Source organism: Sabethes cyaneus, chromosome 2, assembly GCF_943734655.1.
Source record: "Sabethes cyaneus chromosome 2, idSabCyanKW18_F2, whole genome shotgun sequence".
NCBI classification, from domain to species: Eukaryota; Metazoa; Arthropoda; class Insecta; order Diptera; family Culicidae; genus Sabethes; species Sabethes cyaneus.
Genome location: NC_071354.1, coordinates 90,862,346 through 90,883,763, shown reverse-complemented (window position 1 = coordinate 90,883,763; position 21,418 = coordinate 90,862,346). Strand labels below are relative to the sequence as shown.

Below are 21,418 nucleotides of genomic sequence, written 5' to 3'. Positions count from 1 at the left end.
CGAATCCGGTAGGAACAAGACAAAAAGGGGCACAGCGAGCGAGGTGGCAAGACCAGGTGGAGTGAATTCTGGTGAACACTGGGTGCCCGCAGAACTGGAGACCGGATGCCATGGACCGAAATAGTTGAAGAAATTATACTGCGCTTGCCTTGTCATAAGTCGTTAGGCCAATTAAGAAGAAAAACGTTCCTCTTTATCTAAGCTGGGCCAGATGATGATGATGATGATGATGATGATGATGATGATGATGATGATGATGATGATGATGATGATGATGATGATGATGATGATGATGATGATGATGATGATGATGATGATGATGATGATGATGATGATGATGATGATGATGATGATGATGATGATGATGATGGTGATGATGATGATGATGATGAAGATAAGGATGATGATGATGATAATGATAATAATGATAATGCTAATGAAGATGATGATGTAGATGTGAGATGAGTTCGCAAAAATAGACACAAGCGACGCGCCGTATGTAGGTAAGTCATGTGCGTCTGATTAATGTCTGTTACAAACCTCGTCGCTTTTATTCATGGACATGGCAAATTGATGGCCAGAAATGGTCTGTCACTTGCAGCTCCGTCTACAGAACCGAAATGACGAACATTGTCTGAGCAAAGGACGAAATTCTAAGGAATAACCAGCGGGTAATCAAACTTGCTGACATTGCTACAATTACGATGAGAGCTTGATACCGATGGCCCTTCAAATCCTCATGACGATGACTTGGAGATTCCGAAAGACTTTACGCAGACTGTACGATTCGTCTTAGACTCGTGAAAAAGAAAACTGAATCCATGTTGCCTGCGTTCAAAGAATTTTAAGAAAGTCGAGCGAGTTCAACCAATGCCGGTATGCCCCGAGAATAGTACCACGGAAGCCTTCAACTCACCGCTGCAGTCGAGCTATTCCCATCAGCATTCAACAGTCGTTCTGGTTCCGCATGCGTCAACAATCCGCACGAGATAGTTACTCCATAGTACTCCATGGTTTTTGTATCGTAACGGCTGCCTGCAGGATGTCAACTCCAGCCAAAAAAACATGTTGCAGACGTTTTCCAGACACTCGTTCACTAAAAATTTGCTGGTTGATGATCCCGGGTTGCAATTAAAATGCCAATTTTTAAATTCCAGACACAAACTGTGCATTTCCTAACTTACTTCGACAGTTTCATATGCTTTAAAATATCTGCGACCCTTTCGGTGGCCGTATAAAATTCTTGCCCAGTCCGTTTTAATGTTTAATGTCGAATTTGTTTATTCAATCCGGGTTGAAACTGGATGAATTGTATCTGTCAGATAGGAGCAAATGAACACAGAAAGTTCATCCAGTTCCAATCCGGATTGAATAAACAAATTCGACATAAGTCCGTTTTAATGTTAATTCGTCATCCATTGCCACTATGGATACCACCATGGGCTGAAATAACTATCAAACTCCGTACGAACGTACTCATTGGTTTGGTGCTTTTGGTTCTGGCACTGAGTTTTTAGTTGGTTTACCCTAAAACAACTTCAACTAAACAGAAAGCAACAAAACACCACATTTTAATACAATTTAACAGGTAGGAGCCATTGTTTACCCTATATTGGTCAGTCCGGAATTGTAGCCAATTTTATGCCTCTGATTATTACCCAAGCGAAATTCGTCGACATCTGCGTGTACAGTTTCCAGGATCGTGTTTTGACCGTCTTATTTTGTTTACCGTCGTGATTTAGAGTCACTACCTATTTTTAATTGACAATCAGAATCATGTTTTAGCTCGATGCATGGTTGTAGACAACAGTTTCAGCTTGTTTGCGACGTCTCGGACGGAGTGGTTAAAAATCCGCTTGATAGTGTTGGTATTTACCTTCTATCGTCGCTGCGAGCTACGGCTTTCGATTCTCTCACGATACAGGCTTCATAGTTGTCGACATACGTTCTTTGGACACTTTTATTACGTTTGTGTGGCCAGTTTAAAAAATTTCGCTAACTCGACGTGCGAGCAATTGGGATTTTCGCGATGCACGTGCAAAGCGTAGATGCGTTGCGCTTTTTATTTAGACGATTTGCTGTTAACGGAAGAGTAAGTGTCAAAATCAAAGTAGAAGCGCACAAACACACACCTACAAACAGAGAGTTCAAGCCAAAACACTCCAACAAGAAGACTGGCAACTCTGCCAAAAGTCAAGAGACAGTAACACTAATGCTATCTGCCGAGTTAAAGTTGAACCAACACATACTAGTGTGTGTCAACTAGAATATGAATGTACACAAACACGTATGCAATGCATTGCCACGCTCGCACACATTTTTTCCCACCAATACATGTATACAACTTCAACTTTTGCCGGGAGGGGTGCGCTGTTGCTTCTGTTACTCGTCATTTGTATGGGCGCGGGGAGGTGATGCCAGTCTTCTTGATGGAATGTTTTTGGTTCAAGGTTGCGTCAAGTTTAAGCGGACCGAATTTCAACTTCGATCGTAACTGTCGTAATACCTTTTATTATTCTTAGGTATTTGCTATTATGAAAATATCTAGCTTTAGTTTTCAGAAGATCGCATAATCAACCCTTTTACATGCATTATGCGACCTTTTGAAAACTAAAGCCAGATATAAGTATTTCGTTCCCAGTATTGAGTTTTACACATCATTGCTGCGTTGGCAATAAAGCCTAGCTGGTCTGACTTGGTGTCTGGTCAAAAACCTCAAAAGTGTGCAAAAGTATGCCATCCTGAAATCCAAGAGAAAGGCAATTATTGAAAATGATTTGCAAGGCTTTATAGATGGAATACAACGATAGATATGGGTGGAACTTTTCAAATTCAAAACCTCGGAAAAGAGTGAAAAGACATTTATTTTCCAAAGATTTGTTGGACAATCTACAGAAAAACTGAAACAGGTATATTTCAGAGTTTTTGTGTGTAGTTTGTGGTTATAAATTGTAAGTTAGAGTCGACGATGTATCGAAGTATTTTAGGTATTTTACATGCGTCGAAACGACGAACAATATCGATATTCAACTTTTAGCAAAATTTAGAACATGTGCCTTTCTTAATACAGCAAATGACGTCTACTCAGAGATGATAAGTTAATACCCTAAATCCCAAATACCATTTTGAAAATGTTACCCATTGTACCCATCTGCCGAAATGCTGCACATTAACTCGACTGCCTTCTTCCAGCGAATTGTCAAAAAGGTTAATATGATGACCATTAAAACGGCACCTGAAAGGTGTCATAAAAGTGCCGACTGGATAACAACTTTTTCTGCGCTCAGTCAAAAATAAACTTCGCCCCAAAAGTAACGCTTCCAACGAGATCGCTCGCCGCCGCGCCGACCGCAAATCAACAAAACCGCAAGCTCTCGAGCACATTAGTGAAGTCCACTCTGTGCGAGTTCAGATAAGGTACGTTCGACACACGATAACGGAGGATTATTGCAATTTTGCATTTTGAGTATTATCTGCTGATTTTGCCTGCCATTGGGTTTGACTCACAGCAATCAGTGGGCTGCTCGCGATCAAAAGACCAATAATTTACCACATCCTGAAGTTCAAAATGACCATGGTTTTGAGCCGTGTGAGCGAATCGTAAAATGAAAGGTTTTCCATCTACCGTCCTGGGTGCGGGCCTTTATAAGGCCATTCCTCCGCACCAGATTCATGAACCACCAGCAAACAGATGCACTATACCGACTACACAAGAAGTAGTTATTTGGTCGAATGGTTATTGCCAGGTTGGAATTGGTTCATAATATATATGACCACTTACTGTTCGACCACTGCACGTGTATTTATCTTTACGGTAATTTTTGTTTGCGCTTTGTGTCCTGCTGCTTCCGTCTAAATTGTTAAAGTTCCCGAACATAAAAAAAAGTTTTTTCGCGATCACCGTTCGTGTGACCTGTGCAGTCGTAATTTCAATTAATTCTGAAATCAAATCCCGAAAGACACCGGAAAGGTCACACGACCAACCGAGAACCCCGTCGACCCCGTTCAAGCAGATTAGATGAATAGATACATGTGCTTAACTGTCCGCTAGTTTACCCACGGGTATTCTTTACAATTCACAATGCACCATAGAGCGGGCTCACCCCATGTGCTACGACGATCCAAATCGAAACAGCAGGATTCTCGATACAGATTGTTAGCAATAATGGTAGCACCAGGGCCACCCGCCTCATCGTGTCGTGTAGAAAAACTAACTAATTCAAATCTGGTCTCTTTCTTTTCGCTTCTTCCAGAAGCGGCAGCAGCAACAGCAACAGCAACAGCAGCAGCAGCAACAGCAACAGCAAAATCCCCCACCGCTCTCCATGTTCGCAGCGGCATCCTGAAACGGCCCCCACCGCCACTAATCTCGGCACCGCACCTGCTAGCGTTAAGGCACAAAACGAAAGACTTGTGAGTATGATGAAAATTAGTTAACTTTTACGGTATCTTTTAAAAGGTAGGTGCATTAAAGCGACCAATTTTTTTTTTGCTTTCAAAACGTGCAAAAATATTTGTTTGCTTTTTTTTATTTTTCGCACTTTGACGTTTAAGTAATAGCATCAACTTTTATAACGATATGTTTTCCAATCTCACCTTCATGCAATTTTTTACCTACGAAAAAAAAAATTTGCTTTACTGTTGCTTTTACCTGCTTTACTTTTGCTTTTACCGTTCCCGATCCACCGCCAAACGGATTATAATAACTTCGGTAGAACAAACGCTGCCTCAGTCCATTTCGCTTAACTGAATCAAACGCTGCCTTGAAAGCCACAATCAGATAGCGACTCTGCTTTATCACTTTCACCGCGGTGATATACCAAATGGCACCTTCAAACCAATCTACTGGTACCAATTTTTTCGCCTAGATCCTCATGGAATCCTCACGATCCGGTGGAATTATGCAGCCGCTTATAACCCGCTTTTTAAAATCTGACTGGGATTCCAGTGGCAGCTTTTGAAGTCGCTTGTCGCTTATCGGTGCCTCCTCAAATTGACCGTCGTTCGCACAATCCTCATCCTGCTCCTGTATTGCACTATTCAGCGATGTCTGACAGTGAGCCTTTCGACTGCCTACAACCCTCGAACCGTCAGTAAGTAGTTTGTCGTTCTTGTCATCATTTCACATTGCCGACATAAATTCCTGTCTCTGATGAAGTTGACAATTCTACGGGGTCCGATAGCGATATAATTCAAATGATAGCGGTACTGTCAAATGAATGTACATTGAGTCAAGGCGATCGTGCCATCCCTGCTACCGACATTTCTGAAGGATTTACCGGAGAGTAAAAATTTTATCCGTAGGCCCCACTAGAATAGTACTCTATCAGCCTGTTTTGCAAAACGGTTTATTAAGTCAAATCACGTAGAAGCTATTGAGTATTTCAAAGAAAAATTTGAGTACTTTCAGCGGAACGGTTACTGGTCACTGTTATCATCTAAATATATCATCTAACGGTAATAAAACAGCTTAATGACGATAGATGCCGTTTCTGCAACCTAGAGTGTGAAAGTGCGCATCATGTACTGAGCGAATGCACGGCATTATTCAATAAAAGGCTCAAATTTCTTGATAAAGGACTCTTGCAGCCTTCGGAAATATAGGCTAGTTCTCCTCATAAAACAGTACAATTTATTCGCAATCATTTATTTATTGTTGCCAACAGGCAAAGCTTGCCCTATGACCCTTATTAACTAATACAAAAAACGTCGAAACATAGACACAAATCTTGAACGTAATACTTGTTGAGACAAATTAAAATCGAACACTAATGAAACTCGGTTGAACGACCTCTGCAGACCAGTGATGGCACTGTTGGCACTGTTGGCACTGTAGTTGGTGCGACGAAAAGGTAGATTTAGTAGGGGTAGCCTCCGCAGTACTCTCGTTGGTGCATTCAGGTTGATTTGACGAAGGATGGTAGGGCAGTCGATGTTGGATGTCAAGGTGCCCGAGACAACCATGGCGCGTGCTGTTTCTCGGCGAACTTCGAGAGTGTCGATACGAATGAGCTGGCAACGATCCTCGTATCGCGTGTTTCTCATTGGTTGACGCCATGGAAGTTTTCGAAGAGCGTAGCATACGAACCGACGCTGGATACTTTTGATGCGGTAGATTGCGTTGTTGTAGTGAGGGACCCATACTACAGAGCAGTATTCTAGAGAGGCTCGAACCAGTGACCCGTAGAGCGCTACCAAACATTCTATGCTGTTGAAGTCACGTGTCAGTCGCATAATCAGGCCTAGCTGTCTAGAGGCCTTGGCAACAATGAAAGAAACATGTTGTTTGAAAGTGAGCTTTACATCAAGTAACACGCCGAGATCCTTTACTTGTCCCACGCGCTGAATTGGAATCCCATTTAATGTATATTGGAAGTGTAGCGGGTGATTTTTCCTCGAAAATGTGATGAGCGAACATTTGGTTGGATTTAGCAGCATTCGGTTAGTCTCGCACCAGCTAGCAAAGGTATTAAGCTATTGCTGGAGAAACAACGCATCGTCGCTGTTATGAACTGCGTAAAATAACTTCAAATCATTCGCAAATGCGAGACGTGGACATTCTAGTGAATGGATTATATCGTTAAAATACAATAGAAATACCAGCGGACCCAGATGGCTGCCTTGTGCAATCCCGGAGGTAGCGAGGAACGAATCGGAAGTCTCGTCACCCATTTTCACACTCAGCGTTCGTCCCGTTAAATACGATTCTATCCAGTTCAATAGATCACCGCTAAAACCATAATAGTCCAATTTAGCGACAGCGATGCAATGATTAACCTTATCAAAAGCAGCAGGGAGGTCTGTGTAAATCGCGTCGGTTTGAGCAATATGGTAGTTTTGGGATAATGCCTTCAATCAAGATACCAATTACTAAATGACATACTCTGTTAATAAGAAAAGAAACACAGCAAAAGAGGACACGCCACGATAGATCAAAGAACAACTGGTCGCAGTGGTCCAATGCTCCCAACAATGAAAAAACTGCAAGGTATACAGCCCTAAGGGTTATACGAAAGGGTGACGTAGGACTATATCAGATCATTAGACCAAAGTCTAAAGAAAACTGCATTTCTGGATATGTATGTTTATAAGAATATGTGAGTGTTATTCTTTGAAGGAATGTTTATTTATAATTATTAACTTTTTAAAAAGGGGCTTTCAACCATTGGTTGGACGCCCCAAAAGGAATGCTTAAAAGAGAAGAGCGAAATATTCAGATTCAATTCTTCATTGAATGCGATGGTGGCTTTGAAAATACGTGGGCGGGGGTACATAAGTACAACGCCTGGAACCATTGAGACATAGAGATTTCTTTTAAAAATCATTTGTGTGCATCATAAAGGTTGAAATAGTAATGAATGAGCAGCCCACAGATTATTGAATTAAATATGATTTTGCGTAATTTGACATATTTCAATAATCTTACTTTAACTCCATTGTGACCTTTAAAAGTGCCATTGGTTAGAAATAACATTAAAGCCAAAGTACGTTCATCGCAAATATGATGTGCCATTCGAATGTCCTTCTCCTTTGACATGAATGGCAACAGGCACGTAAGTTAGCGACGTCGATTCACTGTCTTCTGCTCCGAGAAGGTTTTACATCTTTACTTTCACAGCTTACCGCTTGTTACATAGCAGAAAATATGGCAATTACGCAAAAATTTCTGTTTTATTTGTATCCTCGAATCATCACAAAATAAATTCATGCCTCCAAAACCCCTCACATGTCAAATTTGGTTCCATTTGCTTGATTAGCTCTCGTGTTTGAGAAAATTTGTGTTTCATTTGTATGGGAGCCCCCCCTCTTAGAAGGGGAAGGGGTCTCAATTCATCATATAAAAACAAATTTGCCTTCTAAAACCCCCACATGACAAATTTGGTCCCATTTGCTTGATTAATTCTCGTGTTCAGGGGAAATTTGTGTTTCATTTGTACAGGAGCCCCCCTCTTACGCCCCCCTTAAAATTGCACTCTTACCCCTCCATAGGGGGGGGGGCTCCGTAGCCGCAAGGAAGCAAATGGTCATGGGTTCGAATCTTAATAGAATTAAGCCATTCGATGTCAAGTGACTTTAGCATGGGTTTATTCTTAGGCCCCCCTCATTTACCCTTCCTTCATGCTGAATTCTAAATTTACCCACTGAAGCCTCCTGAAAGTGCAAAAGTCCCTCCTATAGTTAAGTGTACTGGTCAGAGTAACGAATGAGTCCTCACCAGGGACGGCTATAATATGGGATAGTACTGGCAGTCAGTTGGTAAATGGTTGGATAATGCGTAAAACGGACCCCATTGTGGTCCCTAGCCTCCTATCTAGCGACTTTTACCCCTACCTCCACGTGGTACCAGCAGCAACCTTAGCAGAGATCGGGCAACCATCCCCGGTGGAAAGTTTCCACTGGAAACTAAGGTCGTATACCAACAGGGGAGGAGGCACAGTGTGTCTCGACACTGCAAGATGGCAGCCCCATCACGAGACTCGGTAGCGTAAGCCCTAGTACGGCTACCTATCTAAACAACAAAAAACTTACAACAAGAGTCAAGAAATATCTTCTCGGAATATTCGGCATGGACCAAGGCGACGAAATAAGGACATGGAATGGAGACTTGGTACCTGGAACTGCAGATCGCTAAATTTTATTGGTGGCGACAGGGTGCTGCTCGATCAGCTAGAACCCTGAAAATTTGGCATCGTGGCACTGCAGGAGATCTGTCGCAAGGGCGAGAAGGTGTGGAGGATCCGTGGTGGCAGAGCCCGATTTTTCCAGAGTGGTGGAGCGACCAACGAGCTGGCAACGGGCTTCGTAGTGTTGGGCAAAATGTAGGATCGCGTAATGGACTGGAAAGCAATCAACGGGAGGATGTGCGTGTTGAGGATAAAAGGCCGTTTCTTCAACTACACCATCATAAACGTGCATTGCCCACACGAAGGTAGACCCGACGACGAGAAGGAAGGGTTCTATGCGCAGCTGGAGGCAACGTACGACAGCTGCTGACCACGGGACATCAAGATCGTCATCGGGGATATGAACGCCCAAATCGGCAGGGAAACAATGTATAGACCGGTGATCGGGCCCCATAGCCTGCACACCGACACGAACGATAACGGCCAGCGATGCATCAATTTTGCGGTTTCCCGAGGCTTGGTGATCAAAAGCACCTTCTTTCCTCACAAAGATATCCACAAGGCCACCTGGAGATCACCTGACCAACGAACCTCGAACCAAATCGACCATATTCTCATCGAGTGCCGCTTTTTCTCGAACATCACCAACGTACGATCCCTACGGAGTGCGGATATTAGCACTACAGCAGTACATGTGCGCTGAAAACTATCGACGGTTTATACCTCGCGACAAAGCCGCCCTCCTCGGCTAAGCATCCGGCAACTAGACAACTCGCGTATTGCCGAAAACTACGCGCTCGTACTGGATGAAGCTCTGCCTTCCTTTGTGGAGCTAGATGATTCGACCCTCGAAAACGGATGGAGTAGGATACGCTAGGCCGTCAACGAGGCCGCAACCGCGGTGCTAGGTGTAGAAACCTCGAGTGCACGAAATAATTGGTTTAACGGAGAATGCCAAGAAGCGATAGAGAGGAAAAAGAGAGCTTGGGAAAACTGTCTGAGCATATCCACGAGAGAGAATTTGGCGAAGTATCGACGAGCGAGGAATGAATTGACCACGATCCTGAGAAGGAAAAAGCGCCAGAAGGAGGACAGAGATCGTGAGGAGTTTTACGAGAAGGTGAATCAAACTCGCAAGGCCCACGCACCAAATCCTGACATGTGTAGGGACGAGGGAGGGGATCTAATCACAAACGAGCGCGAGGTGGTCGACAGGTGGAAGCAGTTCTTCGATGAATACCTCAACGGCGATATAGCAGCAGGAAACGCAATGGAAGTTAAACTCGGAGTACCAACAAACGACAACAGCGTACCGGCTCCCGATCTCGAAGAGATCCGACGAAAAATCGGTCTGCTGCAAAATAATAGAGCCGCCGAAAAGAACCGACTCCCGGCAGAACTCTTCAAAAATGACCAAGAACCGCTAGTAACGGCACTTCACTGGCTGGCACGTTGTACTCTCGACATTTCTGAAGGATTTGTCGGAGAGTAAAAATTTGATCCGTAGTAGCACGGGCCCCCATAAAGCCCGCCTGATTCTGCCCTACGAATTCTCTTGCTATTGGGGATAGACGACGCAACAAAATTTGGGAGAGCACCTTGTAGGCGGCGTTGACCAGCGTAATGCCGCGGTAGTTACAGCAGTCTAGCCGGTCGCCTTTTTTGTAGATGGGACAAACCGCACCTTCCATCAACTCCTCCAGTAGTTTCTCCTCCTCCCGAATCCTTGAAATTATCCAGTGAAGTGCCGTTGGTAGTGGTTTTTGTAAAATTCTGTAGGAAGTCGGTCCTTTCCGGCGGCTCTATACTGATCTATAGGAATGTACACATTTAAAATGCACGCAACCATCACTGAAGTTCCGTTCCTTTACGTTGCCTATTGACGATTGCTGAAGGTTAGTGTTCTGCGTATGCAGCTTAACTTCTGTTTCTCTTCCCGTTTTACTAATTTTTGGGGTGTGCCTCAAGGCAGCAACATAGGACTTCTACTGTTTAAGCTGTTTTTCAGCGATATGCTACGCTGCTTGGAGTTGGATGCAAGCTAATGTACGCTGATGACGTAAAATTGTATTCACCAGTTCGTTCTATAGATGATTGCATACGGCTTCAGAGGCTTTCGGATATGTTCGCTGACTGGTGCACGAGAAACTGGCAGCAACACGATCAGCATCCCGAAGTGCCAAGTAATGACTTTCCATCGCTGGTGCGATCTTCTTCAACTACGAAATAAATGAGCATGCAATTTCAAGAGCCGACCAACTCAATGACCACGGAGTACTGCTTGATGCCACACTGACGTTCAATTTAAATCGCACCACTGCATTTTCGAAAGCTTTCCGACAGCTTGGCGTCATCGCTAAGATTGCTCATGATTTCAGTGATCCTCACTGTTTGAAAACACTATACTGTTCAACTGGCATGGACTCTGCATATGGAACGGCTGCAAAAACGTTTTGTCCGGTTTGCGCTACGGGACTTACCGTAGCGTGATCCATCAAATCTACTACCCTATCGTTGTCGTCTTCTGGGTTTTCAAAAACTGGAGCGGCGTAGGAAGGTTCAGCAAGTTGTAGGTGTATCAAAGATCCTAAAAGGCGGAATCGATTCACCAACAATTCTATCTGTTTTGAGCTTCCGTGCATCGCAACGCTTCCTGCCCCGATCAACCGAACTACTGCAGCCGAGTTTTCATCGAACAACTTGTGGATGCAACGAACCTGTAACTGCCCGCATTCGAACTTTCTTTGCAGTTGAAACCTTCTTTAAGCGAACCGTCACATAAGTTTGCACAGAAATTAGCTTACACTAGATTTTTATAAGCATGGCTCATATTCAATAAGTCAACTATGTCAGTTGAATTTGTTTGTGAAAAATAACTGAAATAATTTTATGAATGAATGACGGTGTTCATTTTATTTTCCAGATTCTTCACCATCAACAATGATGCCAGTAAACCCCACTCGCCATTCACTGCCAGTCACCTGTTCTCGTCACTTTGCGGGAGCACCATCATCAGCAATAATAATAACAACATCGACGAAGATGCCTTAGCCAATAACAATAACAACAACAGTAGCATTATCAATAATAACAATTATCTTAGCGATGATTCGAAATCAAGTACCTTACGAGAAACGTATCCTATGTACAACTATTGTGTTCAGCAGAGTCCTACGCAACTGTATCCGTCGTTCGCCGCCGGTGCCTTTAGCCATCATACCCATCCCCATCGTCCGCACGCGATGTCCCCCCACGACATCGGCCGCCATACACCACCTCCACACTCGTTTCTGGATCTCCAACAGCCACAGCAGATGGTGGCGTCGCAACCGTCCGCCCTGCAACCAGTGCCAGTACTAAGTTCCAAGCTAATGCCGCCTATTCCGCTGGCTGCATCGATAGCAATTGCGTCCAGTTTGCCCAAAAACCATCCGCTGAGTGAATCTGCCAGTGCAGCTGCAGCGTTTCACCGACTACTGCAGCCTTCATCCTCGTCGGCGGCCGGCATTTCGGCAGCAGCTGCAGCCGTGGCCGCCGGTCGAGCTCTACTCGAAGCCCGACATCATAGTAGCAGCAGCAGTCCCGATCGAATGATCAAATGTGAACGAACCGACTATTCACTCTCACCCCGTTTACCACCGGATATCGGTGGGCCAGGAGGAGGGGATGGTGGGAAAAGTACAATCACCAAGAATAGGAAAATCCATCGATGTGATGCTAACGGCTGCGATAAGGTGTACACCAAAAGTTCTCACTTGAAAGCGCACAAGCGGACGCATACAGGTAAGGCGAAGAAGTACCTATAGTATTGTTTATTTGTTAAACCATCTAACTAATTTTTTTCCGCAGGGGAAAAACCGTATATCTGCACCTGGGAAGGCTGCGTCTGGCGCTTCGCTCGATCCGACGAGTTGACGCGGCATTACCGGAAGCACACTGGTCTCAAACCGTTCCGCTGCAAATTGTGTACTCGTTCCTTTAGCCGTTCGGATCACCTCTCGCTGCACATGAAGCGGCACTGAGGGCGCCACGGTTTCTAGACTAGATATTCCACCAGTGAAGCAATACTCCGCTACTCATCAGCGACGTGCTACCGTGAATCTCATTTTATCTCTCTAACTCATTATATATTGTGTTAAACTCTGGCTCTGAGCGTTACTTGAAGTCCGTTTGATTGCTAGAGCGTAATTAGGTTGCTGTTGTTTCAATGAGAGCTTATGTACTTCGGTCGACGAAGAAAACTTCGACAACGAGGGCTTCTGTATTGTTTGCAATGAGCGATTCCTAGGGGAGGTGTTTCTATCACTGTTTTTTGGCCTGGCTTGCTATTATTTGAAAGGTTGTCTTTCATCCCCTGTACTAGATCACAAACCTTGAATCATATCGATCATAATAGGAAGATGACAAAAAATGAATGAATTGGTCATGCCTTTACGGTAATCTGGTGGAATTCACAATACCACTGTTCACTCACGATTTTTAAAAACTCGACGGGTACATCGGGCGGGAAAGTTATGACTGCAGCCTGAAGTTAGAGGCTTTTCTACAATGTGATACTCAGTGCGTACCAATGACCGGTGGGCCTCCGGTTTCCAAGCCATTTCGAATACTACTAGTTAAAAGGACTCATAATGCATAAACTTCAACTTCTGGAGTGATTTCATGAATTTTGATACCAATATTGTTTGGTTATATTGACAATTGTACAAATTTGTCTTGGATAAATAGAAAAGTTAGAAGCATTGCATTTCGCACTTCCGAACACTTATGGGTGTTAAATTGCCCGTACACATAACGGTTAACCCGGTCGAGCCATCTAGTACGTTAGGCCGCTCTATTCCTGGTGCTGGTGGGGTTCTGGAAGAGCATAGATTTCGCAACATAGTCGACTGACATCCTTCCGACGTAGCGGTTCCACCGTAGTTTCTTGACTTTCGCCAGATGTACGTTGAGAATCTCTCCAAGTAAAGCCTGACGCTCATGGTTCATACACCTGCACAACTCTCCGTTTACCGTTTGTGCTCCGCCAAAAATAGTACCTTTCGTGTAAATACGTCAAAAAGACAGTCCTAAATCCGCAAAGGAATACCAAAGCAAAGCCTGGGTGCTACATTCCGTTACCGAAATTGACCTTCTGTTTTTTATACGACTGACTTCGCAGCCAGCTGTTAGAATACAGGACAATTGCGGGGCCAGTGCTACGATTCTATTGACTCTAAGGGCCTCTCCCAGCCGAGATTCGAACATACGACGAGTGGCTTATTAGACCAACGTCTTACCTCGAGGCCACCTGGGAGGCAAAGGAATACCAACTGGGAGGGAAAGGAATACCGGTGGTTGCATTAGCCTTTTGTACATCATCAAAATCGAAATGTCTTGAGGAAATACTTTCGGTTTGAATGCGCCGTTGAACCTCATTATTCGTATTGCTGCCGGCAATGATCAGAGATTTCAAATATAAAATCTACCATATAGAGTTGATCACCGTCAATATAGTCACTGTCCGTAACAGGCGAGCGTTGTTTTCTCTCGAGCCTCTTCCTACTGTATACATTTGGTTTCTGACGCATTAATTTGTAGCCCAATTCTCATAGCAGAACATCTACGAAGGCTAGGAGTTGGCTACTTTTAGTGAAGATCGTTCCTCTCGTTTTGAAGCCCGCTTGCCGAATCACACCTTCAATAGCGATGTTGAATAGCATACAGCAGCGGTTCCCAAATGGGGGTTCGCGAACCCCCAGGGGTACGCCAAAACTTTAGTTCGCTTCAGAATAGTATAGGGAAATCCGTCAGGGGGTACGCGAACCGAAAAAAGGTTGGGAACCGCTGGCATACAGTATACAGGACAATTGCACTCGACTCTTTGTTCGTATTGCTAGCTGAAGCCCGGAATGAAGAAGTTAGACATTGTGAGACACTTCGTGCCTCAGGGTGTAGCCGATCCGGCACAAACAACAACCTCCCCTTTCTGGAGAAAGGTTAAGTGCAGCAGAAGTCGAAAGGAACACCGAGAGCAAGGTGCCCCTAGCCTTCCGCAACTTGGAGAGCTTGAACCAAACGGTGAAGAAGTACCTCGCCAAAATGAAACATCTTTCTGGCGAAGGATGACGAGCGTTACTTGATGTTGGACGGCAACGACTGGCAAAGCATTGGGTACATTACGCGCCATCATCCCCCATTTACGCGATGACGTCAAATATATCTCCCACACCAAATTCCCAAGGGAGGTCCTTCTATAACTGACGATCAACGAGAAGGAAATCTCGAGTAACTTTTCAAAAAGACCTAGGTAACATTAAAAGACTCTCTTTGGTCTACCTCTCTTTCGATTATTACGACGACGATTAGTTAGCTGGTAACACCAGCAACCGATTTATGCAAGGCAGATGTTTTAAAGTGCATTTACATCGCCGTGGCAACCGAAAGAGAAGAGGCACAAAGAGAATCTCTCATTGTTACTTAGGTCCTTTTGAAAAGTTACGCGAGAAATGTCCAAGCCGCTGTTCTTTCCTTCGAGGCTTGCGATGAACGGGGAGATATGCAGCATGACGGACTTGCCAAAAGTTGCCGCCTGGAAGATGTGGTCTTTTGGCAGTCCTGACCTCGGCCCACTATGTCGAAAGATCACGGGAGGAGATGAACCGGTTAAAGATAATTGTTATACTGAATACCGCTAACCCATCCAGTGTTATGCAGCTGCAAACAATAGAATATATTTGGGCGAATAGTTTCTAGTAGTAGGTAGTAGTAGGGGAAAGCCACCATCATTTCAAGGACTTGCCAATGTATGTAGGTAGAATTACAGTAGATCCAAATTTGATTATCACATGAATTTCACACTAATGCTGTTACAGAAGGGCCAAAAGAGATTGGGCGGACCCACAAGCAGAGGCACTTGTGCGCATTTCGGGGTTATAAGAGTCGCCTTCCAGCATTAGGATCCTTCCATGTAATAAACAATTTCGCTGTACCAACTTTAACCCACGTGATGATTTGTTTGTTTTGAATTGAGAAGTGCTATATTTGCTTCAGACCTTAAGGATTCAGGTTGGCAATCCACTCCATCATCCAGCCATCCACATTTATGATATCAATAATAATACTATTAATAATATGATATTAAGATGAAATGTGGTATATATGGACAAAAATAGCACAATCTCACCAGCAGTCCTTCGTATGGAATAGAGTAGCGTCCTTTGAGGTTCCATAAGTGCTTTTAATAATTAATTTAATTTTTTCATTCTGGTATCCATGTGCAGTATTAAAACTCGTTTCGACCAAAGTTTTTACTATATAGCAGGAGATGCTTCATAAGCTAAAACGAAAAAAAATAAATAAAATAACTTATATTAGGCTTACTTATTAGCAAGGCCGTGTAGCTCCGCCGTCTGCCCAAAACCGCGGTTTTGAGATCAAGCAGCCGGGAACCATCCAGCATCGCACCTTCTAGCTTGGCTACTCAATAGAGCATTACCAGGCATGGCCACGTAGAGGCGCTAGGTAGGGGCTTGGGATGGCTTGAGCTATGTTGGACGCTCCTCATTTGCCGTCCCCACTTCATACCCAGAATATATTTGGGCGAATAGTTTCTAGGCCAAAACAGAGAAGCCAGCTGATCGCCAACGCCACATGACAATCATGACATTATTTCTGACCAATGCATAAAAAATGCATTTCCAATTTTCATGCAAGTTTAGCGAGTTAGCGATTAGCCATCTCAAGGGTTTACTTTTGGCGAAAGTAACGGTTTCGCTAACGTACTCCAAATTCAGCGAAAACGCTAACCCGCTAATTAGAATTTAGCGTCACTAATTAGCGAATTTGCGAAATTGTGCCTAACACTACCTATACATAAAAGGATTCGGTGTGTATCCTAAGGTTGGTTCTCCTTCTCATAGGACCTACGCGAGTCATTAGCCTCGAACAGTTGTTCTAATTCTTCGCGACCTCTGTCCTCCTCCTGGCAATTTTGCTTCTCAGGATCGTGGTCCACTCATACTGCGCTCGTCGATAATTGCCCAATTGCTCCACCGTGGCAATCCAATCCAATCTCCAATGGCGTCTTGCTGTCCTATGGCGAACAGCTGATTGACGTTACTTCTAGTTGCGCATAGTACGCTTCCTTCTCGTCATCGGATCTACCTTCGCGTGAACAGTACTCGTACATGATGGTATAGTTAAAGGAACGGCCCATCACCATCAGCAATTACACATCTCTCGTTAATCGCCAATCTATCTAGCCACCACAGATCCACCATACCTTCTCGCCTTCGCGGCAGATCTCTGCGATGCCAAACTTTCGGGGTTCTAACAGATTTAGCAGTACCGAGTCTCGTGATGAGGCTGCCATCTTACTTTACCTTTAGTACCTAGACAATAAATTTCTTAATTAAGACACCCCCTTCCGGATCAAAAACTGCCGTAAACCGCTCCTGACCTGGTTAAGCAATTGCTGGCGTCGGCGGGATCTCCGCAAGTGATATTACAATCTCAAGTTATTGGCTCAAGGACTACCGGTCTTATTAATGTGTTGTACATCGTTAGCTTTCTACGGCGGAGTACGTCTTTTGGATGGCAGAGAAGGTCCAATTTCCAGCTTAAATGCGTCATGTAATATCCTTATTCATGCTGTTGTCGGCGATGACCAGAAATCCCAAATGTATGATCTCATGAACCACTTAAAGTTTATCGTCGTCAATGACCACCGTCCATGCGAAGCAAATGTTGCCTCTTTTGAGTTTTCAATCAGAATTTAGTTGGTATTAAACCCATTGACTTTTTCTAGTCTCCTCTTTCAGTCTAACGTAGATTCCCTCCACCACTTGAAAATTTCAAGTGCTAACGAAGCCGTATGCGAAGCCAGGGAGTTGGGTAGTCGTATTAAAAAACAGTCCTACGGTTTCGATCCCCCCTCGTCGAATCACACAGTTCGAAGGTACTCGAGGGTGTCCAAAAATGCGCACGTAGCACATTTCTCGTTCTAGAGTAGTTTTGATTAGTCACATTAGTTTCTTCGGAAACCCGTACCCGTGTATCATCTGTCATAGCTGTTGGCGTTCGACTGTATCGTATGCTGCTGTCAAATCAGTGAAAAATAATGCATTATTCCATATTCCTGACATTTTCGAAGGATTGAGCCTTCCAATTAGCCTGAAGGTACGATGCTGGTCTAACGACCAGCACATTCTGCTCTGGTCGAACGCTGGTCTAGCGACCAGTCATTGGGAGACTGAAAGAGACAACAGGATCGAAGTACTAGCCCCACCATTTTCCTGTATTTTATAAGAGCTGACTGCTTAGTCTATTGAATAAAGAATAGAAGGTCAAGTTCCGACACCGGAATGTAGCGCCAAGGCTTTCCTTTGCTTTTTGAAGGGTTTGTCGGAGTAAAAATCTGATTCGTAATGACAGGGACCGCACAGAGTCCGCGCGTAGTGTCCTACGAATTCTCTTGCTATTAGAAGTAAACGACGTATCAAAGTTTGAAGGTCCCTGTATTCATATTCACATGTCGGTTGAAATGTTGGTAAATTCAGGTTTGGTCAACATGCTTGACAATGTGTAAGTGCCACGAACCAAGCTGGCAAGAGTTGGGATCGACCTGAATGACCCGCCAACATTTTGTTCATTTCGAACCCAACATATGCGTATAACGGGTGACAACTAAAATTTTGGAATTTTTTCTCAAGCTGTCAAAAAAGACATGAAGAAGATCTGATTTACCGAAATTAAAGATACATTATCCATTGTTGAAAAAAAATAGTGTGCATTTGAAAACGGTCCGTAATCGGCTGTTCGGCGAAGCTTTGGTTTGACGTCGAAACAGGAGCGTTGTACGGCCGTCAGGTCTTGCGAATACATCTCTTGATTCTACCAATCAACTGTTTGCAATTCGTGTCTCTACTGTTATTTTTGTACACCAAGGACCTCAAAATTCCGAAGAAATCCTCGATTGGGCGCACTGAGACAGATTTTACGGGCCGTGGTCTTCGGGTAAAAATGGGATCGAATGGGTATTCAGGAACGATTTGGCTGTTTTTGGCATAATGCAGCGATGCTCTATTCGACCAAAACACGTATTGTCCATCTGCATGATGTTTTTGTAGAAACAGGATCAAAATTTTCTTCAAACATTCGTCCGATGCATCTTAATTGATAGCCAAACCAGAGGACTTATTGTTGAAGAACCGAGAAAGAGAACGATGTCCTTCTGCGTCGATAATTTTGGCTGGTCTTCCACTACCTTGCTTGCGAATAGTCGTTGTGCATCTTAGTATATGGTAAACAGTCGAAGCCGCAACATATTCGCTTTTTAAAGGTTGTACCGTACACATTTTAACGAGATTTTTGTGGAAGTTCTTAGAATTGTACAACACGCTCGCGGAATGCTTCTTGTTTTGACGCCATTTTTAGCAAAACTGAGCAAGCATAAACAAAACAAAAAATACTGACGGAAAGAAGAGAGAAAGAGCTAACACATACACACTCTCATTTCTCCCTGAGCTCGTTTGTTGTTGAGTATAGGGGCCTCGAAAAAATTCCAAAATATTAGTTGTCACCCGTTATGTAAGGGAGCACCTAGCAGGCGGTAATTACAGCGATTAAGCCTATCACTGATAGCTATGGCTGATAAAAAGATGGATGTCGGCATGTTTTTCAGCTTTTTCGTGGCCCAGGCGAATAGCTGCTTCTCCGTTTTGGCCACGAAATTATTGGAATAGATCCTCCGTTTAAGGTTCACCCAAAAATTTTCTATCGGTCGCAGCGGGGAACGTTGGGAGGGGGAGACGGTCTTTATCTTTAGCCGGACCATCTCCTCCAGTGATCTCCTTGCATAATGGATCGAGGCCAGATCCCGCCAAAGGGCCACATTCTTCTTTTCTTGATATTACTTGATGGAGGCGGCAGCTTCCGGCAAGCACTTCGTACCAAATATCTTCCCATACACCGCAAGATCCGAGGGAAAGAACTTGTAGCGGCTTGAACATTCCCTTTTCGATGAGCGTCAGTCACAAAAGGACCTTCTTCTAGAACTTGGTCGGTCATTGCCGCCCAGCGTCAAGTAGGTCTCGTCATCCATTCTAACCATAACATCGTGCTTCGCCGGAAAAAGGTTATCATCAGAGCCTACAGCCGCTACTTCTGGGTAATTACCTGCTGCTCAAACACGGCCGACTGCGACTGACATTTCGGCATACAAATGTCCATTTTGATCAGCTACTTCTTCACCATTTGGCTGGTTACTCGGACCTCTCGGCTCAAGGCGCGGAACGATTAGGTCATCTTACTCTCGGCCTTTCCCTTCAGCTTCTGCTGAACCCTACAGTCGCAAAGCACTGTCGTGCGGCCCGAACCAGGCTTTCGTTAGACACTCTCGCTTTTCCCCAGAAGGGCTGTATCCGACGAACAAGAAGTTCCTCACGATGTCTAACTTCTTCCCTCCTGAGTGGAGCTGATGTTTACTTGACTGTTTTCGTTATGTCTAATATCAATAAATCAACAATAGGTGATATTCGAGAAAGTCTGGAAATTTCTCTTAGAGTTTTATGAGAAAATAAGAGATCTCAAATTTTTTAATTCTTGATTTCGTTCATAAGTCCATTAAATAGGGACCCTCGTGACAAAACCGCATGAAGTTCTGAGTCTCTTAAAGCCCATTTTCTTGGATAATTTAAAAATGTCCTCATGAAAGGTTTTGAGGAAAAATGGACTAAAAAATACTTTTCTGTGTTCCAAAACAGCACAGCACAGAAGTGATGAAAGTGGATATGAATGAAAAATCACAGTTAGGTCATAAACAACAACGAACAATCCCTTTTAAGACACTATTTGTTCAGGTTTAAAACATTGCTTGCCATTTTTTAACAGTTTTAATTCCCAACCAGCCCATACCGTCAAAATAGATTTGCCTTCACTTGTTCTAGGAATCATTGCATCTGTCCGGAATGCCTACCGTCTTAATTTGTTTAAACGAAATCAAATCCTAGCCTGTATAGAAAGGGGAAAAATACAATTCCGTGATTTCATAGACGATTTCTTTCAGCCGAAGATCAACCGGATTTGGATGCAAAATGAGCGCGCATCCGAATCGAACCTACTAAACTATAATAAAGCCAGTGTGACGCCTTCCGTTAGCTAATTTATTGAGCATAGTATTCTGCAGCTAGAATTTAGAACCTGTTTTTGTACATAGGAGATTAGAACGACAAACCGGTAATTGAGTGCCGCGAAAAGCAAACCCAGAAACAAGTGCAATTACAAAGCAAATAAATCCCAAACTAGACACTAAGAGCGTGAGTAGAATGGTAGAAGTGCTTACTTGAAAGTGCATGATGCGTGATGCGATCAACGAGCTTGAGGCGATTGAAAAATAAAATAAATCAATGTTCCCTCCCTAATTTTATTGCTAGTTATGTCAGCCCTTAGCGTGTAAGGTAACGAACAGTACTTTAAAAAAACACACACATGATGATATTCCTATTATTGTTTTCGATTTCTCGAAATCGCAAAAAAATCGTAAAATCGAGAGTTTACTTGATAAGTTAAAAAAGGCAATAGTAGAGAAACCAGTTGATATTGTTGATTTTTATCTATTATCATAGTCCGATAAGAACCAATTGTGACAGTTTAGAACCTAGAACCGCAGTGAGCCAGTAATAAGATAATCGTTTTTATTTTATCTAGGTAGCAAATAACAGTAGCCAATAGTGTTGTGTACGCCAGTTAAGATGTACTACGGAACCTGAGTATGCCAGTAATATGATAGTAGGTTGTTGAAATAAAAAAAAACC

At 43.7% G+C, this 21,418-nt stretch overlaps 1 protein-coding gene across 1 annotated transcript; it reads left to right on the top strand.

Annotated features, from left to right (window-relative positions):
• The first annotated feature begins 6,406 nt into the window (after nt 1-6,406).
• LOC128735686 (Krueppel-like factor 6) lies at nt 6,407-12,646 on the top strand. Its single transcript, XM_053830170.1, has 3 exons — nt 6,407-6,441; nt 11,548-12,407; nt 12,474-12,646. The coding sequence occupies exons 1-3, from the start codon at nt 6,407-6,409 to the stop codon at nt 12,644-12,646; spliced, it is 1,068 nt and encodes a 355-aa protein (XP_053686145.1).
• The last annotated feature ends 8,772 nt before the right edge of the window (nt 12,647-21,418 follow it).